The 19,536-nt window shown below is 35.4% G+C and overlaps 2 protein-coding genes across 2 annotated transcripts; one reads left to right on the top strand and one right to left on the bottom strand.

The window, feature by feature from the left end:
* Positions 1 to 114: 114 nt before the first annotated feature.
* Positions 115 to 18,958, top strand: parp1 (poly (ADP-ribose) polymerase 1). The gene is made up of 23 exons (XM_051875197.1): positions 115 to 381; positions 931 to 1,093; positions 1,230 to 1,345; positions 1,444 to 1,658; positions 8,361 to 8,442; positions 8,816 to 8,932; positions 9,096 to 9,272; positions 9,360 to 9,534; positions 10,540 to 10,680; positions 11,158 to 11,400; positions 12,341 to 12,406; positions 12,513 to 12,645; positions 13,054 to 13,249; positions 13,844 to 13,972; positions 14,068 to 14,151; positions 14,294 to 14,416; positions 14,505 to 14,633; positions 14,722 to 14,820; positions 16,092 to 16,244; positions 16,377 to 16,504; positions 16,686 to 16,747; positions 16,844 to 16,958; positions 18,101 to 18,958. The coding sequence occupies exons 1-23, from the start codon at positions 259 to 261 to the stop codon at positions 18,180 to 18,182; spliced, it is 3,051 nt and encodes a 1,016-aa protein (XP_051731157.1). The 5' UTR covers positions 115 to 258; the 3' UTR covers positions 18,183 to 18,958.
* LOC127502325 (adenosine receptor A1-like) lies at positions 3,480 to 5,734 on the bottom strand. The gene has a single exon (XM_051875207.1). It carries the CDS (start codon positions 5,478 to 5,480, stop codon positions 4,230 to 4,232), a length of 1,251 nt encoding a protein of 416 aa, XP_051731167.1. The 5' UTR covers positions 5,481 to 5,734; the 3' UTR covers positions 3,480 to 4,229.
* Positions 18,959 to 19,536: the final 578 nt, after the last annotated feature.

Below are 19,536 nucleotides of genomic sequence, written 5' to 3' on the forward strand. Positions count from 1 at the left end.
TGTAGGGAATAGTGATTGCGAGTATAGGGTGCGATTTCGGACACATCCTGTTGTCGGAAAGGTAGCTCGAGTTCGATTAACACTGTCTGCGCATATTCTCTACTAGAGGAATGTAGACTCGATTGGTTTGGGCTGGTATTCTGCGCGGGTGCTTCTGCACGCGGACTGAGTGCTATTACTCTTTGCATTGTAGTTGTTGGCCTGTCTGACCAGAATTAAACCCGAAAACGTCCACTTTTCACAGTTATATCTGCAGAAATGGCTGATTCAAAGGACGACAAGCTCTACAAAGCCGAATATGCGAAAAGTGGACGCGCCTCTTGCAAGAAATGCAAAGAAAACATTGCTAAGGACTCGCTGAGAATGGCCATTATGGTGCAGGTAATGAATTATGTGCAACTTTGACCCAATACTGCTATTAAACATCAGTATTTTGGTGTAAATCCGTTTGGTTTTGCAGGTATGCTCTTGGATGCATAGTGTTGTTAATGTAATTGCATTACACGTTTGTATGAATATTTCGCAGGCCCAAGAGGAGTTTAAATGAGGAGTATTCATGGAATGCAAGAGATAAACAGTGATTTCAAATGTAATGAATTGATAATACAGTGAAGCCCAAAAGAAACAATGAGTTTAAAATGACTGAATTTCACATCCCTCGTAGCTGGATTCATGACTTAATAAAAACATATATGTTTATATTTGGTTATGATAGACTACTGTAACACAATTGACAAACAAAAGAGCTGTACAATACACAAAATATGTTTAAACATGATCTGTTTTACTTTAAAATCTCAACCAAAAAATGACCAGTCTGCTGACTGCTGTGAAATTATGTTAGTATGTGCTTTCAGTTTCATTTTACAGGGAACTAGTGTTTTACTCTGGATGATTTTTAATCATCCGGCACATGTCTGTCTCTCACAGTCTCCCATGTTTGATGGCAAAGTGCCTCACTGGCACCATTTTTCCTGCTTTTGGCTCCGGGCTGCAGTACAGTCACCCTCTGACATATCCGGATTTACTGACCTGCGCTGGGATGACCAGGAGAAAGTGAAGAAAGCTATTGAGAGCGGAGGTGCTACTGGAGGTGATTTTTTTAAAATAATGTTCCTTTTGACCTAAGCAATGATTTTGTTTTGTTTAATTTGCCATATGGGCTGCAAAGCAGTTAGGCTTAAGTCACTAAGGCTTAAATTAATTAATTAATCCTTGTTGCTTTGCAGGGAAAGGAGAGCAGAAGGGAGCAGCTAAAGGGGAGAAGACACTGAATGACTTTGCAGTGGAGTACGCCAAATCCAACAGAAGCACCTGCAAGGGATGTGATCAAAAAATTGAAAAGGTACATCTTTATTGCATTACGTTTTGTTTAACAAATGATGCTTTTTAAACACAACAAGTTAGTTACAAGTTAATCTGTTCTTCCCTGCTGATTTTCAGGACCATATCCGTGTGTCAAAGAAGACCGTGGACCCAGAGAAACCTCAGCTTGGTCTGATAGATCGCTGGTACCACACTGGCTGCTTTGTGAGCCGCCGTGAGGAACTAGTGTTTAAACCAGAGTACAGTGCCGCCCAGCTCAAAGGTTTCGGAGCTCTACGAGATGAAGACAAGGAGGAGCTAAAGAAAAGACTTCCTGCAGTGAAGAATGAAGGGTGAGCATTCAATATCTTTTTGCTGTCTGTGGTCTTTAGTAGGGCTGCAGGATTAATCAGAATAAAACTGAAATTACAATATGGATCAGTGCTATTATCAAATCACAATTGCTGCTGTTTAATTAAATGCATATATATGTTTTCGTTTTCACATGTTTTCAGTGTCTTAGAGCAGCTCAGTTTGCAGTAAATGCTACCCCACACGAACTCACCTCTGTGCTGTATGTTTAGGTTACATTTGTGCACTAACCCAAATATGTAACAAGAAGCACTTGCTGTTGTCAACAAAAAAGTTCTTTAAGGGCTGTCTGTTTTTTTTTGTTTGTTTGTTTGTTTTTTATTTGCCAGAATAAATGTTTGATCTTTAATATTTTAAAATGAAAACATTAATACAGGCATACATGTTACTATTGTATTTTTAAAGTTGTACTTTAAAATAAAATGATCTTAGATACAGTTTTTATATTACAGTGAAATATTACAATAGTAATATTTCTTATTTTAACTTTTTTAGTAAATATTTATAATCATAATCAAAATATATATAGCTGCAAGCAGCAATTAAGGGGCCAAGCACAACAGAAGCAAACAAGGAAGCTATCAGCAGACCAGCTGCAAAAATGAGTAAATAAATTTGCAGACAGTTTTAAGCACAAGGGTTGAAAACCCATAAGTACAGTGATTTATAATGAATTATAATTGCTTATAATATAATTTCATTAATTTTTTACCACAAGGGGACACAATTTTTTACCCCTGAAACGTTTTGAGTACCTTCAGGGCATGGTGCCAAAGACATACTGAGTTTCGTAATGATATGCCAATGCATTCATAAAATACAGCAATATGCAAAACCATTGCAGTTACAGCTTTAGATCTTTTTTGTAATTTTGTAATTAAAAAGACGGCCATGTTTTTCAAGATACACCAATGTCTTAATGGACATTGATAGCAACTAAGACAAAGACCCTGCATGTCAATTTTGAAGTCAATCAGCCAACGGTACTGTAGTTAAAGCAAATTTCATGTTTTGTTCAATTATAGCGCCACCAAGTGGCGCAGTCCCACTGCTTTTTTTTGTCTCCTCAGAGTGCCCCCATACATAACCGTGTCAAATTTGGTGAAAATACCTAATTTCGTTTAGGAGTTATACACATTTATATGTATGCACACATAAAAAATGACCCACACCTGACTTTGATTGCATTTATTTGCCACACTATTAAAATTTTGACATTTGGCCATTAGCAAATTAGCAACGACCTATGTTTCTGATTTTCCTACAGTGGTTTTGTCTCGATTGGACTAACGGTTTCGAAGATATAAGCAAAAGTTGTTTAAACGCTAAATTACAATGTTGCACAAGCCATAAGGCGAAACCTAGAATGTATTAGTATAGTTGGATTTGGCGAGGATTCAGGAATCTACAGAAATGCCAAATCTAAAGTTATAAGCAAGTGAATAAGTGTTGCTGGCTCGAAACTTCTCAGGCTCCTTTAGGGCATCGTGCCGATGACCCATACCGAGTTTCGTAGTGATACGCTAATCCATTCATAAAATAAAGCATTTTACTAAAAAATTCAAAATGGCCGACACCCAAGATGGCCGATATGGGAAAATTGGATATCATTTGACTTGGCATGCTGCCCCAAATCTAACTCTTATCATTTTTGGCAAAATGTTCAGAAGTTATAAGTTATTTTTTGTATTTTTAAATCTTCTGACCAGTAGGTGAATGTACTAACACTGAATGTAGCCTCAGGTCATGCTTGTGATGTCATGTATCAAGTTTGGTCTGAATACGATAAAGTGTTGCAGAGATATAGCCTCATGTCCAATTTTGTGTGCTCTTCGTCAAATTCATTTGTGCATTATTCGAGAATGGTTGGGTTTATCAAAAAGCGTTTGATAACTTTTTGTCAGCATGGTCCGTAGATGATCTGATTCGATTTTCATGAAAATTGGACAAACAGTCTAGGACGAGTTCGAAAAAGTAGGTTTTTCGCAAAATTCAAAATGGCGGAAAATTTTTCATGATGGAAAATGACATCATAGGGCGCTAGCCCCTACGCTTCAAAAGTTATTAGCATAAATGTGAGTGAAACTTTGGACAGGAAGTGCTGCTAGAGGGATTGAGCTAGATGTTCCAAATTAGCTGTGGTTAATGTTGGGACTGTCCTTTATCAGTGTGCCAAATTTCATAATTTTCCCGCAAGCGGTTCTATTGGCTGCCATAGACTTCCAGAGCAGAAGAAGAAGAAAAAAAACAGAAGAATAATAGTAAGAACGACAGTAGGTGCCATCGCACCTGCTAATATTTAATATTATGGAGCTTTTTTTGTTTAAATGGCATTTTAAATCGCAATCACAATTTTTATCAGAAAAATCTCAATTTTTTGATCCCCCCCAAATCGTGCAGCCCTTGTCGTAAGTAAAAAATAGTATTTTCTTTCTCAAATTATAGAATGTTTCTTAGAAATATATGGACAAGAGTGTTGCATACAAAATACAGGTCTGGTTTTACACATTCTTTTCAGTCTTTACCTAAGGACTAGATTAAGTGTTTAGCATTCAGGGTCTTTGTGTGTTGTTGCGTCCCCCATCATCATGCTGCTCATCACCATCACTGATGCCCCTGCCACATAGAAAGATAGCCTTGAAGGCTTTTCTGAAGGTTTTCATCTTGTAGGCGTAGAGGAAAGGGTTAACAGCCGAGTTTGCATGGGAGAGAATAATGGCCGTTAGTAGCAGCGGTAGGGGAACGGGACATGATGGGCACAGCAGCAGGAAGCAGTTTATGATATGTAGTGGAATCCAGCAGACCGTGAAAAGGAAGAGGACCAGAAAGAGCGACGTGGCCATTTTCATCTCTTTCTTCATCTTCGCCGTTCCCTCTGTGTTGGTTGCGCCACCCCGCTCTGCTGCAATCCTCCTCATCTGATGTTTGACCGTGACGAAGATCTGCGCGTAGATGAGGAACATCACCACCAGTGGGGTCAGGACGCAGGCGAAGAAGTTGAAGTAGACCATGTAGGTCATATCCACCACCAACACGAAGAAACAGTAGCCCGTCTCAGGCGGAGGCTTGTGCCAGCCCATCAACGGCACCAGACCGATCAGGAAGGCCAGTGTCCAAGTGACGCACAAGACCAGCACTGCGTTGCGAGGTGTCATGAGCCGGTGGTACTGGAAGGGCATGAAAATGGCTACGTAACGCTCCACAGCGACTGCCAGCAAGCTGAAGATGGAACTCTGGGTTAACATGATGAGCACAGATAACATTAGCAAACACAGATACAGATTGTGCCGTGGAATTCCCAGGTCCGTCATAATGGCGCAGGGGATCGCCAGGGAACCCACGCATATATCCGCCACTGCTAGCGACACCAGGAAGTAATTAGTAACTGTTTGGAGCTTTCTATTTAGTCCCACCGCAACACAAACCAGCAGGTTGCCCACTGTGGAGAGCAAGGCTATGACAAGCTCGGCTATCATGTAAGGCAGGTTTATGGATGCTAGGATGTTGGGTGCAGCTGTTGTTGTTGTAGCTGTAGTTGTAGTAGTAGTAGTAGCAGTAGTAGAGGTAGTTTGTGTAAGTTTACCTTGCGTAAGTGTGGACATGGTGGACACACCATAGGTGAACTGCACAAATGTGTTATTTTCATAAGAGGTGACATTCATAAAAGTCGTGTTGACGTAGAGCAGAGTCGGCGAGAAAGTGAAGTTGGTGATAGACTCATTCATTTTGACCTGTAGACATAAAATCAAGCAAGGAAGAAAAACGGATGATCGAAGGTCAGATATTAAGCTTTTTATAGACATGTGACGGTATCAAATTTTCATGTTGCTTTTATCACGGTATACGGTATTATCACAATACTGAAATAAGTTGCAATAACAGCGGTTTTATAGTATAACAGGTTTAAGAACTCTTTCTTATAACAAAAATAACTCTGAACATTTAAATACAATAACGCAATGCACAAAAATGATAAAGTAAAATGTTTCAAACAGATTAAAGTGCAAAAGAATTATAAAGAACAACAGGTAACACTACAATAAGGTCTCAATTTAACGTTAATAGGCTATTTATTTTCAAACCTTAACATTTATTAAAAAAAAATTTAAGTTTGAAAATAAATAGCCTATTAAGTCTTTAAGTATTAAGTATTTGGTGCTGTGATGAACAACATTGCGAATGCAAAAAACTGAATGGCTACTACTACTGCAGCTGCTTTGTTTATGGGGTAACCGCTGCATTTCTGCTGTCAGAGGGTGAATGTGCAATTTTATTCAGCGTATCACCTTCACTCATTCCACCATGTGTTTCTCATGCATATTGGGCTTGTTTACATCTGAGTGCGCATCCCTTTGTCGCAGCATACAGCGGTGTTGTGCATTTTATACGGTTGATGGGGAAAGTATTCTTAAAATGTATTATAAAAATTTGAATAATTCGTAATAAATAATTATTTGCGGTATTTTGAAAAGCCCATGATAACAATATCGTGCATATTCATTATCGTGATATATCGTATTACCGAATATCGACACGTGTCTAGCTTTGTATTAAAATGATTTGTCTGATTGCCTTTACCATGCCTTTGAATGAGGAATTGACCTTCTGAATAAACCATCAAAAAAATCAAGAACTCAAATCATAAACTTAAACGGTCAAATAAATACAAAATTGTCAAAATGCCTCTCTTGACAAGTATTCGGGTAAATACAGTAAGTTTTGAAACGTACATAGTTGAGAGAATACGCATGTTGCGTAACAGTATATTGGATCTGTGCATAAGCTCTTAAAGTGACAGCAGCCTAATAAACATGCTGCTTTCAGCCATGTTAATAAAAGAGCATTAATCTGCTTACATTAATTGTAAGCATTAATCTGAATTACATTTTTACAATGAAGATTATCCAGTGTTATTTTACATTTGATTGCTTTATTTGATTTCTGTTGTATTTATCTGAATACTACTGTTAGACCCAACGGGAAAACTTAGATCCATGTTTATTTCTTTTATCTCTTTACTCTATTGTATTTATTTGTGCTATTGGTCACAATTTGTTTATTTGTTCTTATTTATTTATAACAGTTCAAATAAACCTTCCCTATTCTGTGTAAGCTATTGCAACAAAATTGCCCAAATTATCCAAAAATTATGAGAGAACACATTATCTGTATGGTGGTTATTATGGCAGTCTTCCCTGTGATATTGAAAATGGTACCAAATATCAATATTTTTTTAAGGTATCGTATTGAAGTTTGAAATTCCAGTATCGTGACAACACTAACAACACAAACACACACATATATACAGTCAAGCCAAAATTTATTCAGACACCTTGAACATTTCATTCATTAATACAGTTTATTCACTATAGTTTAAAAAAATGGTAATAAAATATGACAAGATCTTAGAGTTAAACTGTGTCAGAAAAAAAAAAATCTTAATTATGTCAGATAACACTTAAACAAAACATGGTCAGGTCAAAGTGTCTGAATAATTTTTGGGTATAACATGTCACAGTTTACTTTATTTTACTATCTTCACTTACATAAATGTATTGCTATCCTTAAATGTAAGTAAGATATCCATAAATGTAAGTAAGTTTACTAGTAGTGTCCTGCACCCACTAGTAAAAATATATCAAAAATGTCTGAACCTGAATACTATGTGTTAAAGTAAAACAAATAATATCATTTAAAATTGTGAAATGTTAAATTACAAAACATCTTTTTAAAAGTAAATATTATTGATGTACATACCAAGTCTCTGTCGTGTATGCTTCATATATTATTGCTTTGAGATGTCACTCGTTCGTTGTCTGCCAGTGCATTTGACTTCTTTGGAAATGTTCCATCCATTAGCAAAAGATTGCCTCATCTATATTCATTTATATTTTCTCTCTCTCTGTGTTGTATTTCACCCGACACTGTGATATGGGCTTTTATAAGCCTTTCATTCTAATGGGAAAAATGCTCTTGTTTGTGTTTTTCCCGCTATGGGTCATCATTATCGCCATCCAAATGGGCGTTAATTACATTATGGAGGGGAAGTAGGCGCAGTGGTGATGTTGAGATCAGCTTGTTTGTCATGAGGTGATTAATTAATGATCGGCTTTATGATGGCCATCGGATAGAGGAGCCTGTCCAGACATGACTGTGACTCAGAGGACTGATAATCTTCTAATGAAGTCCACTGATAGATGAGCCGCTACACAAGCTCAGAGGTGACCAAATTCTCTCTGTTGGATTAACTCAAATCCACAAGGTGGAAAAGTTTTCACCATTTGGATCAGGTGATCAGATCATGGATCAGGTTTTTTTTTTCTTTCAAGTTTACAATGAGAATATCCTATTTACATCAATATAATGGAGCAATGTAGCAGTTTTTCGTTTAATATTTATATTTTATGTATTTCAGCTTTATTTAAATTAACAAAAGCGTCTTTGTAATTGGGAATAGCATCATTATGCAGAAGTATTTAACAAGTGAATACTGCAGTTGACCATTTAAAATCAAGAAACTCAAGAGTTTGAATTGAAAAGTTGGTTGTTTGCAGCATATTTAAGTAATGTCCTTATTTCGAAATGGCATCACTAGAAAATACAATGTTATTTCAAAGCGTTTTTAGACTTGCACGTCTGGTCGTCTTTGTTGTTTGTTCTTACAAATGTCCTTTCTTTCTCAGGAAGAGAAAGGCAGATGATGTTGATGGAGGAGTCTCTAAGAAACAGAAGAAAGAAGATGAAAAACTGCAGCTGAAACTGAAGGTATGAGATGTGTTCTGATATAATCTGTAACATGGTATGGATTATTGTGGATCATTTTTATCTAGTAACAAATGAATTTACACCAATATAATGTAGTTCACACTTTGCTTGTAACCTTTTAGACATTCAAAACCCTATTTGTTTTTCTATCCTAAAATGATTATATAGTTAGTTGCATTTTATTATTTGCATTTAGCACTCTTTTCCCCACTGTCACGACATGAATTTTATCACATCAGTTGTGGCATCTGTAGAAATTCAACTAGCATTGGCTCCCAACATTTATCAGATTGCTCTTTGTTTTTTTTTTCTGTAACTATTAGAAAATATATCAGTCTAAAAATGCTTTTGTCTGGTTCTTGGTGTATTCTAGGAGCAAAGCCAGCTGGTCTGGGGAATTAAAGACAAGCTAAAGAAGTTCTGCTCCATCAGTGACATGAAGGAACTGCTTATTGCTAACAATCAGGAAGTTCCCTCTGGGGAGTCAAATGTAAGTGTGCAATACAGACAAACATCCAGATTTGACCTGATGCTCACTGTTTGACTGGCAATTTCAATAGCAGCATCAAAAGACTGATATCAAGTAGAATCTTTGACCATTTTCACTTTAGCTTTATGACTTTGTGTATCATTTCTTTAATAAAAATTGACAGGTTGTGGACCATCTATCAGATTGCATGGCGTTTGGGTCCCTGAAGCCTTGTGAGACTTGCAAAGGGCAACTAGTGTTTAAGAGCGATGCATACTACTGTACTGGAGACATCTCTGCATGGACCAAGTGTGTATTCAAGACTCAGACACCTGATCGCAAAGACTGGGTCACTCCTAAGGTTAGTAGATCTGTAGTCTTATTTTTCAGCACTTAATCATCCTAATCCTATCATGTCCTGACTCCTAACAACATTATTCTTCCTCAGGAGTTCAGTGAGATTCCGTTTCTGAAGAAGTTTAAGTTCAAACGGCAGGACCGTGTGTTTCCCAAAGATGCCCCACCTGCAGCCCCCACCCCCTCGTCTGCCACTGCTACTGCAACCTCGGCCGCTCCGAGCATGTCCACTTCCTCCAGTAACAACCTCACAGAGGTGCCTGCAGGTCAGTGAGAAATACTGATGTTTGTTTAGTGGTCGATCAGTATGTGTCTTTCAACAGCAGATGCCCACACAAATAATGATAGCATATCAGATGTACACAAAATTATTTTTGTATTATTCATATGCTAGTGTAGTATGTTTTGAATTAGCTTTAACTTGTATATTTTCAGTTTTTATTTGAATTTCGTGTGTTTGTCATCATTTTAAGTGCTTTTGTCATTTTTATTTTTATTTTTTTTTGTTAATATTCCTATTTAGCTTAATTTTTATTTCAGTTTTAGTAATTTTAGTACCAGGGTTATTATTATTGTATCTAAAACCAAAAAAAAAAAACCTTTGTTACTTCAATTAAAATATAACTTAAAAAAATTAAACTTATTTTATTTCAGCTAGTTGCCAACGCAAAATTCCTGGTTTTCATTTAGTTTAACTTGATGTACTAAAGTAACTAAAACTGAAGTAAAAATTTATAAAAATTGTTTAGAAATTTATTTTAAAGAAGGAAAACAAGAACTACTAAAAAAAGACAAAAAAAATTACAAAAAAATGAACTAAAATGAAATATGAAAATATAAAAATAAAAACTAACTAAACATCTAATATTTATATTTCATCTAATATTTAATTTCAGCTTTTTTTTCAATTAGTGAAAACTGTTTTCAATAGTTATAGTTTAACAATAATACTGACAAATATTGCTGAAATTAAATGAACACTACATTTATTTTGTGTTATTTAGTTAAACGAATAGTTCACATAACTATGAAAGTTTTATTTACATCTTGATATTGACATTTTGAATGTTTTATGTAATGCCCCAAAATGCACATAAAAATATGTGGATGAAAACCCGGCTGATCTCAAACAATCAGCTTTAGTCTATCGCTTGTATTATTTATTATTCTCTCAGGAACTGATCATTTGGCAAGCAGGTTAAGGATTACTATGCTCTTTCAATTTTTATGGGTATAAACTAAGATTTTTTTTTTCTCAATGTATTCTCTAGATAAGCCTCTGACTGGACTGAAGCTGCTGGCTGTGGGAAAACTTCGAAAGAACAAAGATGAGCTGAAAAATGCAGTGGAAGAACTGGGAGGAAAAATCACAGGCACTGCCAACAAAGCTGCTCTCTGCCTCAGCAGCAAGAGTGAGTGAATCTCTAGCTCTTATCCAAACTCTTGTGAACTTCCTTGCTATGTAGACAGATTTTGTGTTTAGCTAAAGTACTAAAGTAAGTTATGCCCAGTACTCTTAACAATGAAGGTTCTTTATTGGCATTGATGGTTCCATAAAGAACCTTTAACATCCATGGAACTTTCCATTGCACAAAAGGTTCTTTACAGTAGAAAAAAGGTTCTTTGGAAAACCAAAAATGGTGGTTATATTGCATCGCTCCGAAAACCCCCATTTGGAACCTTTTTTAAGAGTGTATGATACAAAATGAGGTGTGCGTGTTAACTAGGTGTCCTATATAGGCCAGTATGTTCTCACAGGAATCAGTGGTCTGCTTCTACTTGCCGATTAATAAATTTGTCCCTTCTGATTTTGTGCCAGCTTATTTATTTTTTGGCGTGTGTCACTTCGAAACTCCTTAATAACCTGCTCTGTTCCTCTTGTGTCTCAGAGGAGATTGAAAAAATGAGCAAGAAGATGGAGGAGGTGAGAGACGCAGGTGTGCGTGTGGTGGCAGAGGACTTCCTCACTGACATCAAGGAGTCCGGCAAGGCCCTCCAGGAGCTCATCTCTCTGCACGGCATCTCCCCTTGGGGTGCTGAAGTTAAAGTTGAAACCCAGGCTGCAACCGCGGCCTCCAAATCCACTGGAGCTCATTCCTCAAAGAGTACCGGCAGAGTCAAAGAGGAAGAAGGTTAGAGAGATGTATTTTAATTTTCCTGCAGAACATCTTATGAAGCAAGTTTTTGCATGAGATTTTATTTTTGATTATTTCATTATTTTCGTAACACATTTAACTTCAATAGTATAAAATATTTCAGATTGAAACTAAATATGGAAATGACTTTGGGTGGGATTTCATTAAGCTTTGATATTAATATTTTAATAAAAATATATTAAATATTATATATGAAATGTTATATAATTTTTTAACAAATATATTTATAATATTCTATATTCTATAAAAATATTTTCTTTATAATGTATATAATATTATCAACTTTTAACTCTTTCCCCACCATTGATGGAATTTTCAGGCTTTCTATGTTTTCAATGTTATACGATAGGGGGCACTATTACGCATCTTCTAAAAGAGAAGAGAATCTCCGGATCAAAACACAGGCGAAAAAGCAAGCAATAAAATCATTTCTTATGCACGTTGTAGTCTTTGAAAAAAGTTTTTAAAAAAAATAAAATTTTTAAACAGCTTTTTGTTCAAAATGTTTTTTGTTTTTTTGTTATTTATTTTTTTTTTATAAATTTTCATAAAGCAGAGGCTGTGTTCTTTCTTTTGATATATTGCATTCAACAATCAGATATTTATACAACAAAATATTCTGGGGGCCTTAAGTTTTGTGAAAATGATCAAAAACGCTAGTGGAGGCTGCTAACTTTTTTAAAACAGTAGCGGGCAAAGAGTTAATTATAAATCCAGGGACATTCATCAAGAAATAAACAGGGTTTTTTTTTTTTTTTTTTTTGAAGTTGTTGTATTTTTGTTCTAGGGTTGTTAGAAGATTTTTTTCTTTATATACATGCACAAATGCACTGTCAGAAAGTTTTCAGAAACACACCTAAATGATTTTCAGCATATAATACTTTTTGCTGAATAATACTGTTTCTTACTCCTCCAGGTGAAAGCAAATCAAAGAAAATGAAACTTACAGTGAAAGGAGGGGCAGCAGTAGATCCTGCCTCAGGTGAGACTGAGTGTTTTTTCCCATAACTCTTTCACACAAGAGTCTATATACTATTTTTGGATATGTATTGATTGTGCAATGCCTTAATCATGATTTAACTGCTCAGGTCTGGAAAACTGTGCTCACGTTCTGGATCAGAATGGGAAAATTTACAGCGCCACACTGGGTCTCGTGGACATTGTCAGAGGGACAAACTCGTACTACAAATTACAGCTGTTGGAGGATGATGTCCAGAAACGGTGAGCCCCACCCATTTTTGTGATTTTAATATGGATTACTGTTATAAAAACATAATTTCATCCTAAACACAGCATCGTTTTGTTCATCATTATACAGTCGATTTAAATGTAATCCATAGAAATTTCATACTGTATATATGAGTTTCTTAGACTTAATAGTAAGCGCTTTGCAAGCAGCATTTTTATCCAACACCTGCTTCAAAACCTTAAAATGTATGTATATTTATGCATGTTTCCCATAAGGCATTTCTCTTATAAAAGTGTGAATTTAGGGTACAATAAATGTAGGTTCATCAATGCAAGCTTTTTGTAATGTGCACTTATTATAAGAGAAATACCTTTTAATTATTTTATATCAGCAGCTGCACCAATTTCCACTTTTCTTGAGCATGCTTGATGCTTTTTCAGATACTGGGTGTTCAGGTCATGGGGTCGAGTCGGCACCACCATTGGGGGAAACAAATTGGACAAGTTTTATGATAAGAACTCGGCTATGGATAATTTCTGCAGCGTGTATGAGGAAAAGACAGGGAATTCCTGGGCATCAAGCAACTTCACAAAATACCCCAATAAGTTTTACCCTCTCGAGATTGACTACGGACAGGTAAGAACTGGGACAATATGTAGCCAGAGAACTGTTGATGGACAGAATTGTGCATACATCGTTGTGAATATTACTGTTTTAGTAGTGCCTGTTAACGTGAATTAAAAGTCAGAAAGAATGAACTAGATTTTTGGACCTTGCTCTTTCAGTAAAGAACCTACAAATGTAATCATGATATATTGTTACAGTCCTAAAAGTGTGTGAGATATATGGGAAAGAGGCCAAATATATTTTACAAAAGTATTTTTGGGACAAATCTAACACAGAGATCAAAAAAATCTGCATAACATCATGAAGCCTCATGGGTCAAAATGGTCCCAAATACAAAGGTTGTAACTTTTTTTTTTTTTTAATGGTTATATATTTAGGAAAATATATATATTTTCATATATATAATTTTTTTTTTTTTTTTTTTTTTTAATAAAATATGTATTTTGTTAGTTTTGACACATTACCAAACTGTGGTTCCCATACTAAAACTTTTTTAGAGAATATGTACTTCTTCCAGGTCAAAACAGACCCAATTGCATTATTAGGGTAAACAAGTTAATAATAATCTTAAGTTATGGACCTTTTTCACATACATTTACCCAGGATGAGGAGGCTGTGAAGAAGTTGACTGCAAGTGCAGGCGCCAAATCCCACTTGGCCAAACCCATCCAAGACCTCATCCGAATGATCTTTGATGTAGAGAGCATGAAGAAAGCCATGGTTGAGTTTGAGGTGTGCTAACTTCCCTTTTTTTTAATAGCAAAATTAAGAAATGCAATATCTGTGGTCATAGATGCGATTGTAACTGGGTGTAATTTCTCCTACAGATTGACTTGCAGAAGATGCCTTTGGGAAAACTAAGCAAGCGGCAGATCCAAAGTGCCTATTCCCTTCTGAGCGAGGTCCAACAGGTTGGTCTTAGTGAGTCCGAAACCATGTTTTTGGAGTAAAAGCCCAGTTCATCAGTCTATTTGTAAATAAAAGTTATGAAATAGAATCAAATATGCACTCCTTTATTTTAACTTCCTTGTTCGCTCTCATTTATTTCTGTAGGCTGTGGCAGATAGCGCTTCAGAAGCACTGATCTTAGACCTGTCCAATCGCTTCTACACACTTATACCTCACGACTTCGGTATGAAGAAACCACCACTGTTGAGTAACGTGGATTACATACAGGTAATTTCTTGGGCAACTATTGAAAAAATTGTCATGGCAGCAGTCTTGTTGTGATGTCTTGCTTAAACCTGTTGCATATTCATTATAGCAAAAGGTGCAGATGCTGGACAACCTGTTGGACATTGAGGTGGCCTACAGCCTGCTACGGGGAGGAGTGGAGGACAATAAGAAAGATCCCATTGACCTTAACTATGAGAAACTCAAAACCAAAATTGAGGTAAAATTTCTTTTTAAGTGAATTTTCCTTTACTTGCCAACATTATACAATCAAGCTTTAGTGTTTGATACTGATTTTGTGTTTATAGGTGGTTGACAAGTCATCAAATGAGGCTCAGCTTATCCTAGAATATGTGAAGAACACACATGCTGCTACACACAACACCTACACATTAGAAGTTGAAGAGGTAAGATTAACAAAAAACCTTACTGTACCATTTGATACACAAATTTCTGAGGCCTTTAAACTTTGCTGAAAACCCTGTTTTGCACAATCTACTACATACCTTGTCTGATTAATAGTTTATATTTTTAACAAGCAAAGCACCTTTTGTATAATTCTAAAAACGTCCTCCTTCAGGTTGTGGTACTCGTCTTTTTGCTCTGAAATCTTAATGATTTTTGTAAAAGTAAACATAAGAATAATTTGGTAACACTTTACAATAAGGTATCATTTGATAACATTAGATAATGTATTAACTAACATGAACTAACAATGAGCAATACATTTGTTAGTAGTTATTAATCTTTGGTAATGTTAGTTAATAAAAATCCAGCTGTTCATTGTTTGTTCATGTTAGTTCACAGTGCATTAACTCATGTTAACAAAAACATTTGATTTTAATAATGTATGAGTAAATGTTGAAATTAACATTAACTAATATCAATAAATGCTTCATAAGTATTATTTCTTAGTTCATGTTAACCAAAACTAATGATGACTAATGAAACCTTATTGTAAAGTGTTACCAATAATTTTTGTATTGTTAGTAATATTTCAATATAACTGAAACATCTTAGGTTTACTTGATTATCCATACATAATTTTTATTTTATTTTTTTTAGAAAAATCAAGCTAAAATGTGAGTATCAAATATGATATGTCAGGCTTTTGAGGAACTTTTTTGTACATCTCTTAATCATCATTGTATAAATATTATCTTAAGACATTATTTGATGTCAACTGATATTGATATGCATTTTATGTAAATAGTCTGCTATATTGTTGCGAAGATTTCACTGATTTACATTACATGCGATCAGAATGTCATCTTATTTTATTTTAACATCAGCATATGCACCAAATTGCATATTTTTGCTCAGTTTGGGTCTCTGAATAAAATTGATATATTTTATGTGACTCTTATATCATACTATATGAGCCATAAAAGCCTGATGTATCAAATGTAATACAAAACAAAACACATGCATACTTTATTTATTTAATAATAATTATGATTTTTTTTTTTTTTGGATTTTATGTTTTGTCTAAAGGTAAAAAAAAAAAAAAAAACTGATTTCTGACTTTTTTTTTTTTTTTTTTTTTTTTTTTTCTTCATATGTCAGACTTTACAGGGTTAACTAGTGCATTAATTATTGTTTCATAAATGCACTGAGTACACCATAGCTGTAAAATAACACACTATTATCTCTGACTACTGTGTTTTTGTATCATTAGATCTTTAAGATCGACAGGGAGGGTGAGTACCAGCGTTTCCGGCCCTTTAAAGAATTACCCAACCGGCAGCTGTTGTGGCACGGCTCCCGCACCACCAACTACGCAGGTATCCTGTCTCAGGGTCTGCGTATTGCTCCTCCTGAGGCTCCAGTGGTAAGTTCAAGTGCCATTAGCTGCCTCTGTCTGGCAAAAACCTTCTTACTGTTTAATCAATTAGAGCCGTTTCTTTCTTTATTTATGCATAATTTATGATATCTATACTGATTATGTGATCTTTTAATACAGACAGGTTACATGTTTGGCAAAGGTGTTTACTTTGCTGACATGGTGTCGAAGAGTGCAAACTACTGCCACACGTCCCAGGCTGATCCTGTTGGCCTCATTCTGTTAGGAGAGGTCGCCCTTGGAAACATGTGAGAGATGCTCTTTATTAGAAATGTCTTTACTGTCAATTTAATGCATTCTTGCTCAGAAGTATTAGTTTCTTTCTTTCAGTAGTGTTTGTCACCACTTGGAAATTAGAAAGGCAAAGGATATTTGATGATTCGTTGTTGTCATCATTGCTGTGATTCTGATTTTTCTTCTACTCTAAAGGCATGAACTGAAGAAGGCCTCACACATTACAAAGTTACCAAAGGGTAAACACAGTGTAAAAGGTAAGGTGGCTCTTCATTTGGAAAAACTTATTTTTGTAGTTATTCTGTTTTTTGTTTCTGACAGAAATGTTTTTAACATGTTTTTGCTGTCTGAAGGTTTGGGAAGAACTGCTCCGGACCCAAGAGCTACTGTATCTCTGAATGGAGTGGACGTTCCCCTGGGCAAAGGCACCAACACAAACATTGATGACACAAGTCTGCTCTACAACGAGTATCCTTTGGTTTTCTGGATTATTTGCTGTCTTTCATCTGTTTACATAAATGTGCATCTGAAATATATTTATCGGAGTGTCTATTTTACACCGTGCAAACGGCCCATCTTTTATCTGCAGATGCAGTTTACACTAACTCTGCCCACCATTGTCTGATTGAGCCAGACAAAATTATAAAAGAAATCCTGCTCGTAACAGCGTAAGGCGGATGGCGCTAGCTTTTGACGTGATCAACCGTTTTTTTCGGAACTCATTCTTCTCCCTTTTCCCATCGCACATCAGCTTAGATAGGAGTTTTTAAAAAAATTAAATTAAGAAAATATTTGAGAAATGGAAACTAAAGTGCCTATTTAAAGGATTAGTTCACTTCAGAATGAACATTTCCTGATAATTTACTCACCCCCATGTCATCCATGAGTTTGTCTTTCTTTCTTCAGTTAAAAAGGAATTAAGGTTTTTGAGGAAAACATACCAGGATTTTTCTCCATATAGTGGACTTCACTGGGGTACAACAGGTCCAACTTGCAGTTTAATGCAGCTTCAAATGGCTCTACACAATCCCAGATGAGGAATAAGGGTCTTATCTAGAGAAACAATGTCATTTTCTAAAAAAAAAAAAAAAAAATGTATATACTTTTTAACCACAAATGCTCGTCCTGCTCTGCGATGCACCAAGCGTTACGTAATCGTGTTGGAAAGGTCACACGTGACATAGGCGGAAGTACTGCGGTAGGATGAAAAACTCCATCTCATTTTCTCCTCCAACTTCAAAATCGCCCGACATCATTCTTTTACCTTTTTTTTTTTTTTTTTTTTTTTTTTTTTTTGTAATAGGCGTTTGACTTAGTTTTTGCACGTTTGCTTTGTAGTCACTGGATCAGTACTTTTGCCTACATCATGCATGACTTTTCCAATTTGATTATGTAATGCGTGGCGCATCACAGAGCGCGAATAAAGTGTTTGATGTGTAGGGTTAGGAGTATAAATTGCATCTAAAAACTGTTTACACTTAGTGTAAAGAAAATACTGCTATTTTCACTTAGTGTAAATATCATCTCTGCTATTAGCCACTGCCTATATTCATATAACTTCACATTTATCATCTTCCACTGTGTTTCCCTTAACTCAAACTTTCCTTCAGGTACATTGTGTATGATATTGCTCAGGTTAACCTGAAATACCTGCTGAAGATTCGCTTCAACTATCAAACCTCTCTCTGGTGAGACAGCGGGTGAGATCTGTCCATGTGGATGGGCTTTTGGACGCCACTGAAGCCCACTGCTACAGCTTTAGCACCAAGACCAAGCAGCATATGGGTTGACAAACAATTAAATCAGTTCTCTAGCGCTTTGGCAGCATTCTCAGTTGCTCTAGTCTGTTAGTTTGGAGTAAGTTAAGTGGCTATATCTTAATCTTCATTTGCAGTCACAAATTGTATCACTGCATTGTTGCAAATGTTGCAGGCTTTGGTATATGTTCGCAGAAATGATTGGACTTATCTGTGGAGATCTTTCTTGTAAGCTACCAACAATAATAGGTAGACAGTCTTCCATTGTTTCATAGACTTTTTCTTTGTTTTAATAGTTTTGCTAAACCTGGAATCAGGTTAACTGTAACACATCTAGTGTACATGTTTTTGGTTGTCTTCTCACTATATAAAAGAGAAAATGTACAGTTTTAGAAAAAAAAATGTTGTAAGCTAGGATATAGCCTGCCGTAAGTGAGTAACCTTTTACTAGAATTGCCAATGTATGGACAAATATTTTGTATGCTAAATGTGAACTATCCCAGTTTTGCTTTTCAGTTTTCTGTCCAATGCAAAAACCTACTTTGTTCAACTAAAATGGCAATGAAAAGCTAAGAGCAAATGCTGCTGCTGTTCTCACACACCTGTAATTTTTTTTTTTTTGTAAACGTTGCTCCACAATTTTTGTGGACAAGAAGCTGTTCGCATCCCGATAAACGTCTTTGCATCATCAATAAAACGGGTTTTGGCTTATTTTGTTTGAAGCTCATTTATTTCTGTCAAACACTTCCATAATAAAAAGAAAATAAATAAGAATAAATTGTTTTGCAGGTTTTAATAAAATTGGTTTTAACTAAAATGTACCAGACTACCCAATTTCTGTACATTATAATTGCAATTGCTCAGTATTTGCATACACAGCATCTGTTCTGACCAAATCTTTATGAAAAGTTATTTTGGGTTTACTACAAAACTATAGCATGTTGGTGGATATCTTGAATTGCATTAAATCTATTAAGAATCAACCAAAAAAAGCACCATGGTACTAAGTTATTTAAAGTTTAGAAATGATACAACAACATGGTTTTACTTGTGGTTACTATTTGAAGGTCCCTCATATAAGCTCTACAATTTCTTTGCTATGTTCTGCTGTAATTTTGAAAGGCTGCTTGTTTTCAAACAGGAAGTTCATAAAGTTCATAAAAGTTTTGCAATTAAATAGTTTTATATTTTGATATATATATTATCTATATTATATATATATATATATATATATATATATATATATATATATATATATATTATCAAAATATATATATATATATAGATTT

Source organism: Ctenopharyngodon idella, chromosome 20 (assembly GCF_019924925.1).
Source record: "Ctenopharyngodon idella isolate HZGC_01 chromosome 20, HZGC01, whole genome shotgun sequence".
Lineage (NCBI taxonomy): Eukaryota > Metazoa > Chordata > Actinopteri > Cypriniformes > Xenocyprididae > Ctenopharyngodon > Ctenopharyngodon idella.

Coding starts and splice junctions, on each gene's coding strand:
- LOC127502325 (XM_051875207.1), bottom strand. CDS start 5,480: ATGTCTATAAAAAGCTTAATATCTGACCTTCGATCATCCGTTTTTCTT.
- parp1 (XM_051875197.1), top strand. CDS start 259: ATGGCTGATTCAAAGGACGACAAGCTCTACAAAGCCGAATATGCGAAA. Junction 1,346..1,443: donor GTGATCAAAAAATTGAAAAG/GTACATCTTTAT, acceptor GCTGATTTTCAG/GACCATATCCGTGTGTCAAA. Junction 10,681..11,157: donor TCTCTGCCTCAGCAGCAAGA/GTGAGTGAATCT, acceptor CTTGTGTCTCAG/AGGAGATTGAAAAAATGAGC.